This window comes from Myxine glutinosa, chromosome 5 (assembly GCF_964187855.1).
Source record: "Myxine glutinosa chromosome 5, kmMyxGlut1.1, whole genome shotgun sequence".
Lineage (NCBI taxonomy): Eukaryota > Metazoa > Chordata > Myxini > Myxiniformes > Myxinidae > Myxine > Myxine glutinosa.
This window is the reverse complement of record NC_136265.1, coordinates 156,746,810-156,762,200: the sequence shown is the minus strand read 5'-3', so window position 1 is coordinate 156,762,200 and position 15,391 is coordinate 156,746,810. Positions and strand designations below refer to the sequence as shown.

At 45.3% G+C, this 15,391-nt stretch overlaps 1 protein-coding gene across 1 annotated transcript in view; it reads right to left on the bottom strand.

The window, feature by feature from the left end:
- The window catches only part of LOC137426897 (uncharacterized), an 89,177-nt gene that overhangs the window by 48,595 nt on the left and 25,191 nt on the right, over positions 1-15,391 (bottom strand). The window contains exons 5-6 of the mRNA XM_078777106.1: positions 14,738-14,840; positions 14,359-14,506 (exon numbers count right to left, since the gene is read on the bottom strand). Of these exons, the coding sequence (XP_078633232.1) occupies positions 14,359-14,506; positions 14,738-14,840 (251 nt within the window). The remainder of the gene's footprint in view (positions 1-14,358; positions 14,507-14,737; positions 14,841-15,391) is intronic.

Sequence of the window (15,391 nt, the reverse complement as noted above, 5' to 3'; positions counted from 1 at the left end):
TTACCAGTGAACTGGTATTCAATTTGCCGACCTCGGAAGGATGACAGGCTGAGTCAACCCCCTTGGCGTTAATTCAGCGATTGACCGGGATTAACGAACCCAGGATCCTAGGATCCCAAGCCGGCACCCTAACCGCTGAGCCAACACGAGGCTAGTACCAAAAACGATACATCATACGATATCTCAAAAAATTATGGACGGATTCGGACGAAACTTGGTGGATGAGTTGGGTAGGTGACAAGAACAAGCTGAAGATATTTTGGTTAAGGTATGGAAGCAGATCCGTCCTGTTAGTGGGATACAAAACATAAACTGCTCAACATGGCAGAGGTTTGCACTCTTCCCAGTGCCGTGCTAGTTTTGTCTTTTGTTTGATGAAAAATGTGGCTAAACATTACATCGGAGCCGTTCAGCCGGGGGTATTAGAGTGTTCCTCATAATTAGGCAGAGGGCATTGTTTTTACAATTCCAAAATTAACAATCATTACATGGCTTCCAACCATCGTCATTGATGGGGGGAACCCTTTGCATGGCTAATCAGCGTGTGCATAGCAAATTAACCAAAAACCTCATACAGCCAAAGCCTTCTGGCCTTTTTTGTATACATACAGTAGTCGAGGATCGTGAAAAGCTAGTACAGTGAGCGGATCAAGACACAACAAGACCAAAACAGGATGCAAAAGACGCATGCACAGTGTGACCAAAATGGATACAGAAGGGAACTCCAAAGAGGGAAAACAGGAACATTGATTGGAAGGAGGAGAGATTTTGATGGGGTTAACGAGGGTAGAAAAGATGATGGTTGAGGATTGGGGATGATCTGGGATGGTGTTGAACAGCTGCCTTGAATACCTGGAGGGAAGAATGAGATTGAAGAGGATGTGGAAGTTGATTTCACAGGTGGGGAAAAAGAGGCACAAATGAGTGGTGTCGAGCAGTGATCCTGAATTTTAGTAGTTTCACCAGAAGGAGATTGATGGTGGACTTTAGATACTTGCAGAAACCTGGGAGGAGAGTGGGAAGGCATGGAAAGAGCAGAGGGTGCAAGACAAAAAAGGAGTTGGTAGAAGACAAAGAGACTATCAACCTGTCTGTGATGGCGAAGTGATAGACTCATAGACTCAGCTTCAGCACAGGAGATTCCAATGATCTTGAAGGCCTTGGTTTCCTTGGCTATAAGCTGAGCAAGATGTGAGGCAGGAGAGCCAGCCCAGAGAGGAGGGTAGTACTCCATCAAGCTGCAGATGAAGGCCTTGTAGGTGGTTAGGCGTTCAGGTGTGCCAAGGAAGGTATTTGAACGATACAGGATGGCCAGTCAGCAGCTGGATTTGGAGGCCAATTTTTAAATGCGGTTTGCTCAAGAAGGAGCAAAACCCAGGAGTTTGAATGACTGAACTTCCTCAAGAGGGTTGTGAAGAAAGTAGATGGGGAGGTTTTGCCAGATGGTCCTTTCGTATAGAGATAGTGAGAGGGTGAGATTTGTCAGGATTGAAAGACATAGTCCAAGTGTTTGACCAGGTTGTGATATTTTTAAGGTCTGAAGAGAGGGAAGAGGCTGCAGCCTGCCTGTCCGAAGGATTAGGGACATCATGGCAGAGGGTGGAGTCATCAGCAAAGAGATAAAGAGGATTTTCCAGAGAGTCAGAGAGATCATTGATGAAGGTTAAGTCATAAAATTAAAGTGGTGGTGGTAGTAGTAGTAGTAGTAGTAGTAGTAGTAGTAGTAGTAGTAGTAGTAGTAGTAGTAGTAGTAGTAGTAGTAGTAGTAGTATTAGTAGTAGTAGTAGTAGTAGTAGTAGTAGTAGTAGTAGTAGTAGTAGTAGTAGTAGTAGTAGTAGTAGTAGTAGTAGTAGTATGCATTTGTAGTGAATCCTATTTTGTGCAAAAAGGAAATGGAATGAAACTGAATTTGATGAAACGTGCATTCCTAGCAATATCACCACATTACGGATCAAAGGTGTTGTCTCATCTCCATGGATGAACTTAGCAGAACTGTTCCCAATTACCGCATGCAATTCCCATTTTATTCCTTTATTTCCTCACAGTAGAAAATGTTTATTTTGACCACAGAGAGAGAGATCGCATTAGATGAAATGTGTCACACAAACACCCGGTGATGGACCGGTCTCGACCACTATCCTGCGAACGGTATAGATTATTAAGGCAATCTACGAAAATGTTTCAATGAACAAAAGTTTGAAGCCTCCGAGCCACCCTGTGTCCCCACCAGAAACGTTTCGTGTAGTTAGTTGCCAGCTGTCTATGCCTGAAGAGCTCATCTGTGCATGGCATAATTGCACAAACGACCTCTGGGACAGCCACGGCACATAGACATGGGAAAGCAGATGGGACCCTTCAACTTCACAACTCCAAGTCACGGTCTATTAAAAATCCCAGGGATAGCCCCTAATATATATGACAAAGGGTTTGCTTATTTAGATGAAAGCTCAAATAATGAAGGGAAGAAAAAGATTCTCCTAAATGAGAGGTTGAATACTTTTTTATATATTTCGATTTTTGAGCTACACTGCATGACCAAAAGTATGTGGACACCCAAACATCACACATCTCATTCCAAATTCATGGGCATTAATAGGGAGTTGGTTCCTCCTCCCCCTTTGCTGCTATAACAGCCTCCACTCTTCTGAGAAGACACTTTCCACTCGATGTTAGAACATTGTTGTGGGGATTTGCTTCCATTCAGCCACAAGAGCATTAGTGAGGTCGGGCACTGATGTTGGGCGATTAGGTCTGGCTCACTGTTGGCGTCGTGGCTCGGTGCAGGCCAGTCAAGTTCTTCCACACCGATTTTTTTGACAAACCATTTCTGTATGGACTTCGCTTTGTGCACGGGGGCATTGTCATGCTGAAACAGGAAAGGGCCTTCCCTAAACTGTTGCCACAAAGTTGGAAGAACACAATCGTCTAGAATGTCATTGTATGCTGTCGCGTTAAGATTTCCCCTCACTGGAACTAAGGGGCCTAGCCCGAACCATGAAAAACAGCTGCAGCCCATTATTCCTGCTCCACCAAACTTTACAGTTGGCACTATGTATTCAGGCAATTGTGTTTTCCTGGCATCCACCAAACCTAGATTCGTCCGTCAGACTGCCGGATGGTGAAGCGTGATTAATCACTCCAGAGAACGCGTTTCCACTGCTCCAGAGTCCAATGGCGGTGAGCTTTACAGCACTCCAGCCGACGCCTGGCATTGCGCATGGTGATGTTAGGCTTGTGTGCGGCTGCTCGGCCATGTAAATCCATTTCATGAATCTCCTGACTAATAGTTGTTGTGCTGACGTTGCTTCCAGAGGCAGTTTGGAACTCGGTAGTGAGTGTTGCAACCGAGGAAAGACAATTTTTACGCACTACGTGCTTCAGCACTCGGCGGTCCCTTATTGTGAGCTTGTTTTACCTACCACTTCGTGGCTGAGCTGTTGTTGCTCCATGACGTTTCCACTTCACAATAACAGCACTTACAGTTGACCGGGGCAGCTCTAGCAGGGCAGAAATTTGATGAACTGACTTGTTGGAAAGGTGGCATCCTATGACGGTGCCACTTTGAAAGTCACTGAGCTCTTTAGTGTGGCCCATTCTACTGCCAATGTTTGTCTATGGAGATTGCATGGCTGTGTGCTTGATTTATATATACCTGTCAGCAATGGGTGTGGCTGAAACAGCTGAATCCACGAATTAGAAAGGGGGTGTCCGCATACTTTTGGTCATGTAGTGTTCTTCGATGTTTCCAGTTTTAGGATATCCACTATCAGAGATGATAAGACGTGATATGCAAACTTCATTGACAATTCTCTCAAATTTCGTACATCTTATCTGTTTATGAACACGACAGATACTAGCTTTTTGGCCACAAGTTGAGACCATGTATCGTTCATTTTCGTTCCAAGGAAGGAAGATCTAAAATATTATGAGTATTCAGAGATCAGGATAGATCTAGCATATATTGGAGTTATTCCTGCCAGTTTCGAGGTTTTGTAGGCTTTTTGGATGGACTATGTCGCCATGTTAGAGCATGAGTAGCGAGCGCTACTTTTGAATCTCGACCAATCAGAGCGCTTGCTTGTGCCACATGAAGTGCAAAATGTCAGCGCCCATGCAATGGTGATCAGTTGGTCATGTCGACCAGAAAATCGTCCTTGAAATGCTTTACACACTACAAAACCGTGAAAAAATGATGTTACTCACCCATTACTCGGATGGAGTAATTATCACGAATGTTTAAAGAAGTGGGAATAAATGGACAGTGATTGTCAATATGTCATCGCAAAGGATCGTGATCAAAGCATTCGGTTTAAGTCGAGTTCAGTTACTTTCCTGCTGAAGTAGGTTTGCATTCCACCTGTTATCAGCAATTCAATAATAAGCGTCTCATCAAACGTAGTGAGAGAAAACACCTGAAGGAGAAGCTGTTGCCCACCTCCTCTCAGTTTGAGGGGTCAGTTGAATGTTCTTCTATTTCTGCTCATCCATTTCATCCCAAGCCAAGCCCGTGGAAATAATTTAGGTCGTGGTCAAGCGTTCATACACGAGCAGATGTCCTGCCTGCAGCATACATAATCTGCAAAAAGGTGGACCACTATCCACTTCACAGAAGTGTCTCCAAAAACAACAAAATACACCTTCATGCAAGCTGAGATATTGACAGCAGGTACAGTCGTGGCCAAAAATATTGGCACCCTTGCACTTTTTTCAAATAACTCACAATTTTCTGGAAAAATAAGTTGAAATTGACAAAGTATTTGGTCTCCACAATTCTTTATTTCACTGTTAATATTACAAAACCTTTGTTTTTGATTCAAAACTTAATATATCCTTTTATATCAAAAAATAAAAATAAATGGCTTTTTTTGTATACAAGATCGAGGCTCGTGTAAGCGCTAACATTAATCACAAAAAACATAAACGGACACATAAAACATGTAATAAAGGGAGCGGAGACAAGATGGGGAGAGAGAGGGAAGCACACAAGTACAAAAGAAGAGAACAGGGACATTGGGAGATCTGTGGGAGGGAGAGGGCTTGGGAGGAAGGAAAAGGGAAGGATGGGAGAGGTAAAAACAAATGGACTCTGCTCGAACTTCAAGGAAAGAAGTCGGTATTTCAAAAAAGTGGATTTGGGATGAATTAACGGGGACAGAAAAGATCAAAGTTTTGGATGGGGGAAGATAAGAGATGGTGGTGAACAGCTGTTTTAAAGACCTAGAGGGAGGAGTGGGATTGAAGAGAGTGAGGGAGTTTGTTCCAGGCACGGGAGAAAAGAGGATTGAAAGAGTGAAGGTGAGCAGAGAATCTTGATTTTGGCAGTTTCACCAGAAGAGGGTTGCTGGCAGATCTTGTGCGACCTGAAGGAATATTGGGTGGACAGAGCACAGACAGAGCTGGGGGAGCTAGGCCGGAGAGGAGTTGGTGGAGGACAGAAGGACCACCAACATGCTGCGGTGAGTGAATGAAAGGCCCTCAGAGTCAGCTTCAATGTGGGAGATTCCAATGATTCTGAAAGCTTTTGTTTCAACAGCGTGAAGCCGAGCAAGGTGTGAGGCTGGAGCACCAGCTCAGAGGGGAGATTCCATTGAGCTGTGGATGAAAGCCTTGTATGTAGTGAGCAGCTCAGGTGTGCCAAGAAAGGACTTCACATGACGAAGGATGCCCAGTCGGTGACTGGCTTTGGAGGCCAGCTTGGAAATGTGGTTTTCCCAGGAAAGATCATGGCTGATAGTGAGGCCCAAAAGCTTGAGAGACAGAACTTCTTCAAGAGGATTGTTCAGAAAGTAGATGGAAGGGTTGTCCAGACTGTCTTTTTCGGAGAGTCAAAGTGAGAGTGTGAGATTTGTCAGGATTGAAAGACATATTCCTCTTGTTTGACCAGTTTGTGATTTTGTCCAGGTCTGCAGAGAGTGAAGAGGCTGCTGCCTGTTGATCTGAGGGTTGAGATATGGAGCGGCAGAGAGTGGAGTCATCAGCAAAGAGATAGAGAGGACTTTTCCAGAGAGTCAGAAAGATCATTGATGAAGACCAAAAAAAGGACAGGCCCCAGAACACTGCCTTGAGGAACTCCAGCCTGAACAGGAAGGGGAGATGAGAGAATTCCAATCAGGGCCACACGTTGACTGCAACTGGAGAGGAAGGCTGCAATCCATGCGTGGAGATTTCCATCGATACCATAGGAGGAGAGTTTGGTGAGCAGGGTGGGGTCCAAGAACGTATCGAAGGCATGAGGTATGTCAAGGGAGACAGCTCTGATTTCCTGTTTGGCATTGAGGAGCTCCATCCATTGTTGAGACAGCAGAAGCAGCATGTCCAGAGTAGAATGACCTGCTCTGAATCCAAATTGATGATCCGAGATCAAGCCATTGGAGAAGAGAAACGATTTAATATCAGAAGCGATGATCGATTCCATGACCTTGCTGATGATTGGGAGCAGGCTGATTGGTCTGTAGTTGCGAGGATCTGTTTTTGAACCTTTTTTACGTAAAGCAGTAATATTGGCTGATTTTCAAGCAGATGGTAGATAACCAGATGACCTTGAGCAAAAGAAGAGAACAGAGAGAGGGTGAGATAAAGCGGCAAAGCAGGATTTTAGGACTCGTGGGCTGATGCCGTCTGGTCCAGTTGCAGAATCAGAGTTGACGTTTGACAGAAACTTCTCCACCTTGTCAGGAGAGAAGGACACAGAGTCCAGGAGCAGCTGCATATGACTGGTTAAGGTGGGTACAGAGAGAAACGTGTTTGGGACACACGATTTTGAGGCAAACACAGAGTTGAGGCATTCAGCTTTTTCACGTGCGGAGTCAGCTGTGTAACCGTTTGAGGTAAGGGAGGGGATGGAAGGGGAACAAACACCAGAGATAGATTTGACCAGACGCCACCAGGATTTGGAAGAGGGAGACAGGTTTGAAAGTTCCATCTTGAGAGTAGAGATATATTGTTTCCTGGCTCTCCTGAGGCACTCCTGATACACACTTATTCCGGGCTTTGTGAAAGGAAGTGAGATTGTCTTCCGTTGGATTTGCCTTCCATGGGGCGAAAACAAGTTGTTTCAGGGCAACTGCCCCACCACAAGATTCTGTGTACCATGGACAGGAGGAAGGGTAAGACAACTGAAGACAAGATGGGATAAATCTGTGCATGAGAGAGCGAGCAGTTTACTTTGAAAGAATTCCCAGGATGAGTTGATGTCAGAGGCAGTGGAGATGGGAGACAAGTCCAGATGTTTGATGGCTGCTTGAAGACCATGCCAGTCAGCCTGAGTGAAATGCCAGACTCGTCAATGCTGAGGAGGCTCTCTGAGAATGGCCAGAGAGATGTCCACTTTAGCAAGGAAATGATAGGATGAACCGATTGGAGTAGATCCCATGGGAGGCGCCATTCCTAGATCGAAAAGGGGGCATACGTTATTGTGGAGTCGGTCCATAGATTTCGACACTTCCTCTTAGGGAAGCATTTTCAACTAATCACGGATCAGCAATCAGTCGCTTTCATGTACGACGGGAAATATTCTCAAAAGATTAAGAAGGAGAAGATTGCACGCTGGCGCATAGAATTGGCCGATTGTAGCTTTGATATTGTGTACAGACCGGGAAAGGATAACCTTGCGGCCAACGCATTGGCTCAGCTCATCTGCTCTGGAATGACGGTCGACGAGCTACGTACTATGCACAATGCCCTTTGTCGCCCGGGCATCGCCCGTATGGCCCACTTTGTTCGGAGTAGAAACTTGCCTTTCTCCGTCGACGATATTCGCCATTTATGCAAGACGTGTCATGTCATAACCACGAGTGTCCGGTATGCATAGAACTCAAGCCGAATTTTTACAAGCCTCCTTTGGGTACGTTGATCCATGCTGGACGGCTGTGGGAGCGACTGAACATCGACTTCAAAGGGCCCTTGCCTAGTGGTGGCGCGCATCGCTACCTTCTAAGGTAGTTGATGAGTATTCACGATTACCATTTGCATTTCCGTGCTCAGACATGTCTTCTCTTACGGTAATCCAATGCCTTCGCCAGTTGTTCCTCATGTTCGGCTATCCAGCCTTCATACATAGCGACCGAGGAATGGCGTTCCTATCCTGGGAAATCAAGCAATTTCTCCTCGAGCGGGGAATTGCTTCAAGCCGCACCAAGGCGTACAATCCCCAGGGGAATGGTTTAAAAAAAAATTTTTTTTTTTTTTTTTTTTTTCTTTGTATACAAGATCGAGGCTCGTGAAAGAGCGAACATTAATCACACAGAAAGACAAACAGACACACAAAACAAATAACATCGGGAGCGGTAGACAAGATGGGGAGAGAGGGGGAAGGACACAAACACAACATTTGAGAGCAGGGACCGAGAGACATGGAGACATCGAGAGAACTGTGGGAGGGAGAGGGCTTTGGGGGGGAGGCATGGGAAGGGGGGGGGGTGGGAGAGGTATAAAACATATGGACACTGCCAAGACTTCCAGGAAAGAAGTTGGAATTTCAAACAAGGTGGATCTGGGGTGAATTAGTGGGGGTAGAAAAGATCAAGGTTTTGGATGGGGGAAGATAAGAGATGGTGGTGAACAGCTGTTTTGAAGACCTGGAGGGAGGAGTGTGATTGAAGTGAGTGTGGGAGTTTGTTCCAGAGGCAGGAGAAAAGAGGAATGAAAGAGTGAAGGTGAGCAGAGAGCCGAGATTTCGGCAGTTTAACCATCAGAGGGTGGCTGGCAGATCTTGTGCGACCTGTAGGAATATTTGGGGGACAGAGCACAGAGAGAGCTGGGGGAGCAAGGCCGGAGAGGAGTCGGTAGAAGACAGAAAGACCACCTACCTGCCTGCGGTGAGTGAGTGAAAGGCCCTCAGAGATAGCTTCATCGCGGGAGATTCCAATGATTCTGAAAGCTTTGGATTCAACAGCGTGAAGCCGAGCCAGGTGTGAGGCAGGAGCACCAGCCCATAGGGGAGAACAGTATTCCATTGAGCTGCGGATGAAAGCCTTGTATGTGGTGAGGAGCTCAGGTGTGCCTAGGAAGGACTTCGCACGACGGAGGATGCCCAGTCGGCGACTGGCTTTGGAGGCCAGCTTGGAAATGTGGTTTTCCCAAGAAAGATCATGGCAGATGGTGAGACCCAAAAGCTTGAGCGACAGAACTTCTTGGAGAGGATTGTTGAGAAAGTAGATGGGAGGGTTGTCCAGTCGATCTTTTCGGAGAGACATAGTAAGAGTGTGAGATTTGTCAGGATTGAAAGACATGTTCCACATGTTTGACCAGTCTGTGATTTTGTCCAGGTCTTCAGAGAGTGAGGAGGCTGCAGACTGCCGATCTGAGGGAAGAGGAATGGAGCGGCAGAGAGTGGAGTCATCAGCAAAGAGATACAGAGGATTTTCCAGAGAGTCGGAGAGATCATTGATAAAGACCAGAAAAAGCACAGGGCCCAGCACACTGCCTTGGGGAACTCCAGCCTGAACGGGAAGGGGAGATGAGAGAAATCCATTCAGGGCCACACGTTGACTACGACCAGAGAGGAAGTCCGCAAGCCATGCATGGAGATTTCCATGGATACCATAGGAGGAGAGTTTGGTGAGCAGAGCTGGGTGCCTGACCGTATCGAAGGCACATGATATGTCAAGGGAGACAGCTCTGATTTCCTGTTTGGCATTGAGGACCTCCATCCATTGTTGAGACAGCAGAAGCAGCATGTCCAGAGTAGAGTGACCTGGTCTGAAACCAAATTGATGATCAGAGATCAAGCCATTGGAGAAGAGGAAAGATTTAATATCCGAAGCAATGATGGATTCCATGACTTTGCTGATAATTGGGAGCAGGCTGATTGGTCTGTAGTTGCAAGGATCTGTTTTTGCACCTTTTTTGTGTAAAGCGGTAATGTTTGCTGATTTCCAGGATGCTGGCAGATGACCTTGAGCAAAGGATAGGGTGAAAAGAACAGAGAGAGGGTGAGATAGAGCGGCAGAGCAGGATTGTTACAATGGCATTATTGAATGTTACAATGGTATTATTTGGAGAGCAGTTACTATGGCGCTGCGATCCCATGGGATGACTTCGAACATGTGGGAACGTGTGTTGCCGGAAGCAATACACGCCATCAGTTCTCTCCTATGTACCGCGACTAACGCCACCCCTCATGAGCGACTGTTCAAGTACCGACGTCGCAGCTCCAGCGGACAGCCTCTACCCTCGTGGCTAGCTGAGCCGGGACCGGCTTTCCTTAAGTGAGTGGTCCGTCAGAGCAAATACGAACAACTCATGCACCGGGTGGACATATTGGAAGCAAATTCGGAATATGCGCATGTCCGTTTGGCCGATGGTAGGGAGACAACCGTGTCGGTCCGGCATCTCACACCTTGTGGAGAGGTTAACAGGCAGCCTGTTATGAGTGTACCGGCCGAGGCCGACGCGACTACCCCCGCCCGGTTGGATTCGTTCCCGGACGATGCTGAGACCGATGCTGCCGCTTCGGACCCTGGGAGTTTGTCACCTGTGTCGCGTGCACCAGGAAGCATTCCGAACCCTTTGAGTAAATCGCCGATACCTAGCATTGGGGACCCAGGCGTTGACGAAGTTTATCGCTCTCGAATTGGGCGGCTTTGTCAGCCTCCGACACGTTTTGGCTGGTAGATTATTCCTTCATATGTATTCCTTTACACCTGTTGCTTTAGCCTTTACACCTGTTAGCTGTATTCTTAAGGGAGGATGATTGTGGTGAAAATGAAGAAGAAGAAGACGAAGAAGAAGAAGAAGAGCCTACGAAGGCATGGGGCATATTGGATGCCTATTTAGGGGCGAGCGCTCAGACAGAGAGGGGGTCAGTATCTTGTCTGCTGAATGAGTTATGCAGAGATGAGCGCTGGATATTATTGGTAAGAAGTGACTGGGATTCATGACTAATGTTTAAAATGCTTGACTTTCCTTTATAATGCTTTACTAGATTTGTGGGACTGATTAAATTATTGCCTGTTGTGTGGGATGCCAAAGATCGATTTGAATAAAGCCTCGTATCTTGAAGTGAGGTATGGAAGCTTTTTCAATACAGTACCAAAGGAGCTCCACGATTTTCCAGAATTTTGAGGCTAAAATCCACTTCAATGGGGAAAACAGCACCGTGAGGTTGGCAGCAGGGCTAAAAATGGCACTTTTTGGCTCTACATGACCCAGTTTGACCTCTAAAATAATTGACAGAATTAATAATAATAATAATAATTCATTTATTTTGTATAGCGCTTTTCCAGAAGCCCAAAGGCGCTTTGACAGAGTGGCAAACATAATGCATAACAATACATGAAAACAACAATTGCAAAAAGACAAGAATCAATAGGGAAATATTTAAAGCAAAAGGAGGGAGAAGGAGAAGAGATAGTCAGGGGTTAAATGCTGTGGGTTGAATGTTGAATGCAGTGTTGAACAGGTGGGTCTTTAGTGATGTTTTGAATGTGGTGAGTGAGGAGGAGTCTCTGATGGTGTGAGGTAGTGAGTTCCAGAGGGTGGGAGCAGCGATGGAGAAGGCCCTGTCCCCCCAGGATCTAAATTTGGTCCGGATGGAGGGGGTCAGAAGGTTGGTACCAGCAGAGCGGAGGTTGCGGGTGGGAGTGTGTCTGGAGAGGAGGTCAGCCAGGTAGGATGGGGCCAGGTTATGGAGGGCTTTGTATGTCAAGAGGAGGATTTTGTACTGGATTCTCTGGGGGATGGGGAGCCAGTGAAGCTTGTAAAGGACGGGGGTGATGTGGTCACGGGTCCGGGAATGGGTGAGTAGACGGGCAGCGGAGTTCTGAATGTATTGGAGTTTATTGGTGATTTTTGAGGGTGAACCATAGAGGAGGCTATTGCAGTAGTCCAGACGGGAGGTGATGAAGGCGTGGATGAGGGTTTCTGCAGCCGTGGAGGAGAGGGATGAGCGGAGACGCGGAGACGATGAGCGGAGATGAGCGGAGAAGGCGTGGATGAGCGGAGAATTTCAGAGTTAAACTTTTTACACATGGTCAGGTATGTCAGCTATCAAATGCCATGGAGAAATGGCAGTCCTCCAAGTTCGGAACGGAATTCTTTTTTTGCCATATTCTCACGTCTCAGTTTGCGGCCTATTAGTGATGAGAACATCATCCAGCTGAAGTTCAAATCATAGCAATGTTAATAATTTTCATTTAAAATTTTCTGGGACCTGAGATCATTTCAGGAGTCTTATTAAGGTACGAGCAGAGTATCAATTCTTAAAAACCACAGTTGGCACACGAAAAGATCCTCAGGGAGTGGGTAATCTTCTTATTCTGTCGAGCACGGTATTAATTTGGCTGCAAGCGCATTGTGGTTGACATTTAAATGCTCTTAGTATATTTTGCGATGAATTGATTTCGTAAAATTTGCAGTAAAATTCTGCCATTTTTTTGTGTTCCACATATCCATAAGTTACAAACAAGAATCACGGCACTATGGTGCAACCTGCGACAAAATCCGGTAACGGGCCGATTGGGAAACAATCTTTTAATAGCGCATTAAATGCCTAACTTGACGCCTCTCACCCATGACGCCTCCACCACGGTTATATCAGAATGAGCCGATGCGTCACACAGTCACATGTATTGTTTAACCCCAATATGGATGGGTCCGTTCAAAAATTACCTAACGCTATTTTTTTAGGGAGCGGCATACTGTGGTGCATGCTGACAGGCTTCATTAAACTTTACTAATCATTTTTATTCGACATCGATTAGATTTTTCGGGGTATGTCACCGTGATTAACACTCGACCCAAACAAAGCCAATGGAAATCTGATACAACAAACCCGGGTAGTGTATAATCAGCAGTCAGCAGAGGCCTACAGGTCTGGTGTCTTAGGCCCACAAGAAAACCAAGATGGCGGCCATATTATTTTGTCTGAGTGTCATGGCCATGGTGGGTGGAGTCCGCCAGCTGTCCGACCAATGGGTGCACATTTCAAAAATTGACCCCAACAACAACAACGACGATGACAACAACAACCATGTGGAGCTCTTGCAGACCTGCGACATGTTGCAGGTAAAACTAGAACGCCACTCAGTAGAGCGCATACTCCCGCCGTGGGTCAAGTTGGAATAGTACGATTTCACAAAAGTTTGAGGGAGTAGTTCAGTGACAACACAAGACAAGACAACACAAGACAGACACTGCACAGATATATATTTAGAATATATAGAAGATAATGTTTAAAAAAACAAGGCAATTTCACTGACATTTTCGGATTCAGCGTTCAATTCTATATAAGTGAGTGTATTTTGAGGCATGTGTGACTTCAAATAAAATTGTAAGCCAGAAAAAACGTTCGTTTCATTCCTTAGGGATACAACATGTAAAACTGGCCCAAACGTCAAAACAAAACTCGCTCATTTTAAGTCGTACAAGCTAATGCGACCACTCATTCTTCTGGGAAGAATCCCGTGCACATGCTTGTCACACTTATAACTCACCTAAGTCTTTATAAGTTCATCAAATACTGACACCGCGATTGACATTCGCTGAGGTAAATGTTGATATCTCTTCTGAGGTTTAAAAAAAACAAAAATAAAAAACAGTTTTAATGCATTATACGTATCAAACGATACATTTTATGAAACGGGGAAACGTAATACATACTATGCTGGTTTTAAAATGACAGAATATGTCTTTATTAGAAAGAAAAACGAACCTTGAAGACGACGCTGCTAACAAAATACACCGCTCTAACGCATAACCACGAGTTTAAACTACATTTACAACAAATATGAAAACTATTTTCATATCACAATGTTAAATATAGAATATATAGAAGATAATGTTTAAAAAAAATGAGCCCTATCTTCCAATGGTAAACAATCCTTCAAAAAATTCCTGGATCCGGAATAATATCCTGAACTTCACCAAAAACTAATCAATTCTTCCTTATCCCAAGGGCAATCATCCCACCAACTTTCATCCAAATCCGTTTAGAACTTTTCCAGATATCTTGTTCACAAACACACGAACACGCACACACGCACACACGCACACACGCACACACACACGATCGAATGCATTACTCCCTGGCGGGAGTAAAGATGACATGCTGGAATAGAGGAAGTCGAAGTAGAGGGAATCATTATAGACAGGAAAATTCAAAAGGCCCTGTGGTTACTGCCCTACCTTGACCACTGTCTGGTCATCGCAATGGAGTTGGACTTCACACACACTTCTCATAGCAATGCACCTCCGAGCATAATCATTTCTATTCATCTGGGCACAGGTTCCAAATCAACGATTTGAAAGTCTGGACATTGTCAATGCCATTCATAGTTGACTGTTTCAAGGCGATGTTCATAGATTGCAAAAGCAAAGAAAAAGCCTGGTCACTCCCAAAAAACACATTCATTTTCTCACCTTGAAGCTTTTTCAGCACGGCCACCTCCATCTTCAGCACCTGTTTTGGTTGCTGTGCCGACTCCACCTTCAAGGCGATGTTCTCCCGTGTAATCAGATCAAATGCCTCGTAGATTTCACCGAATCCACCTCCGCCAATCTTGCGGAACTTGGGCAGAAAAAGATGGCATAGGGTGGGAGAAGGTGAAAAATAAAACGTAAAAATCGTGGCAAAGCTTGAAGAACAGAACAAATTGGGGAATATACAGTCTCAGTGAAAGAATGAGGGATGCAAGTGATAAAAAGTATTAAAAATAGAATACATATGGCAATAGAGAAAACATCTGAGCTGTTTAGCTCTGGTATCGTTTGTGAAGAGTAGGCGAGCTATCGCCAGAACCATGGCCCAATTCCATATTCCTGCCATTAGTTCCTGTGTTGGAGTGACGACCTGTTCAGGATTGTAACAATTGCCAAGAAACTGCTTCGGCAGAACCGACACTCTGCATGGAGCATGGTACATGTTCAATAGAGAAAACATTGCGGTGCTTGTTGCTTCAATAACTTGACAGCATCTGAAGCAAGCCTGAAAAACTATGGAGTAATTAAAACGAAGTTGCATGATTTCTGTGATACATTCTGATCAAAGGGTCATTGTATTGTCCTTAAAGGGAGCCAAATCTAAATCCTCCAGGGATACATTCAGCGGTTCATAGGCGGAGCTAGGGGCTGGCAGGAAAGTCTCATACTGGGCAGTCTAGCCTGGGTTCGAATCCTAACACAGCTATAAACTGTCGCCCTGGTGTAATTGCAGTTGGGCGATGCATCAATGTGTGCGCCATCTCTCGGATGGCCCGGCGGAATATTGAAATAGCTTGCATGGTGGTGTGGTATGGAAAAGGAGGTGATGGCACAAACTGATGACATCAATTATTTATTTTTTTGTATACAAGATCGAGGCTCGTGTAAGAGCTAACATTAATCACAAAAAACATAAACGGACAAAACAACAACAAACAACAGGCATTTTAAGGCCATTTTCCCTGCAAGAGCG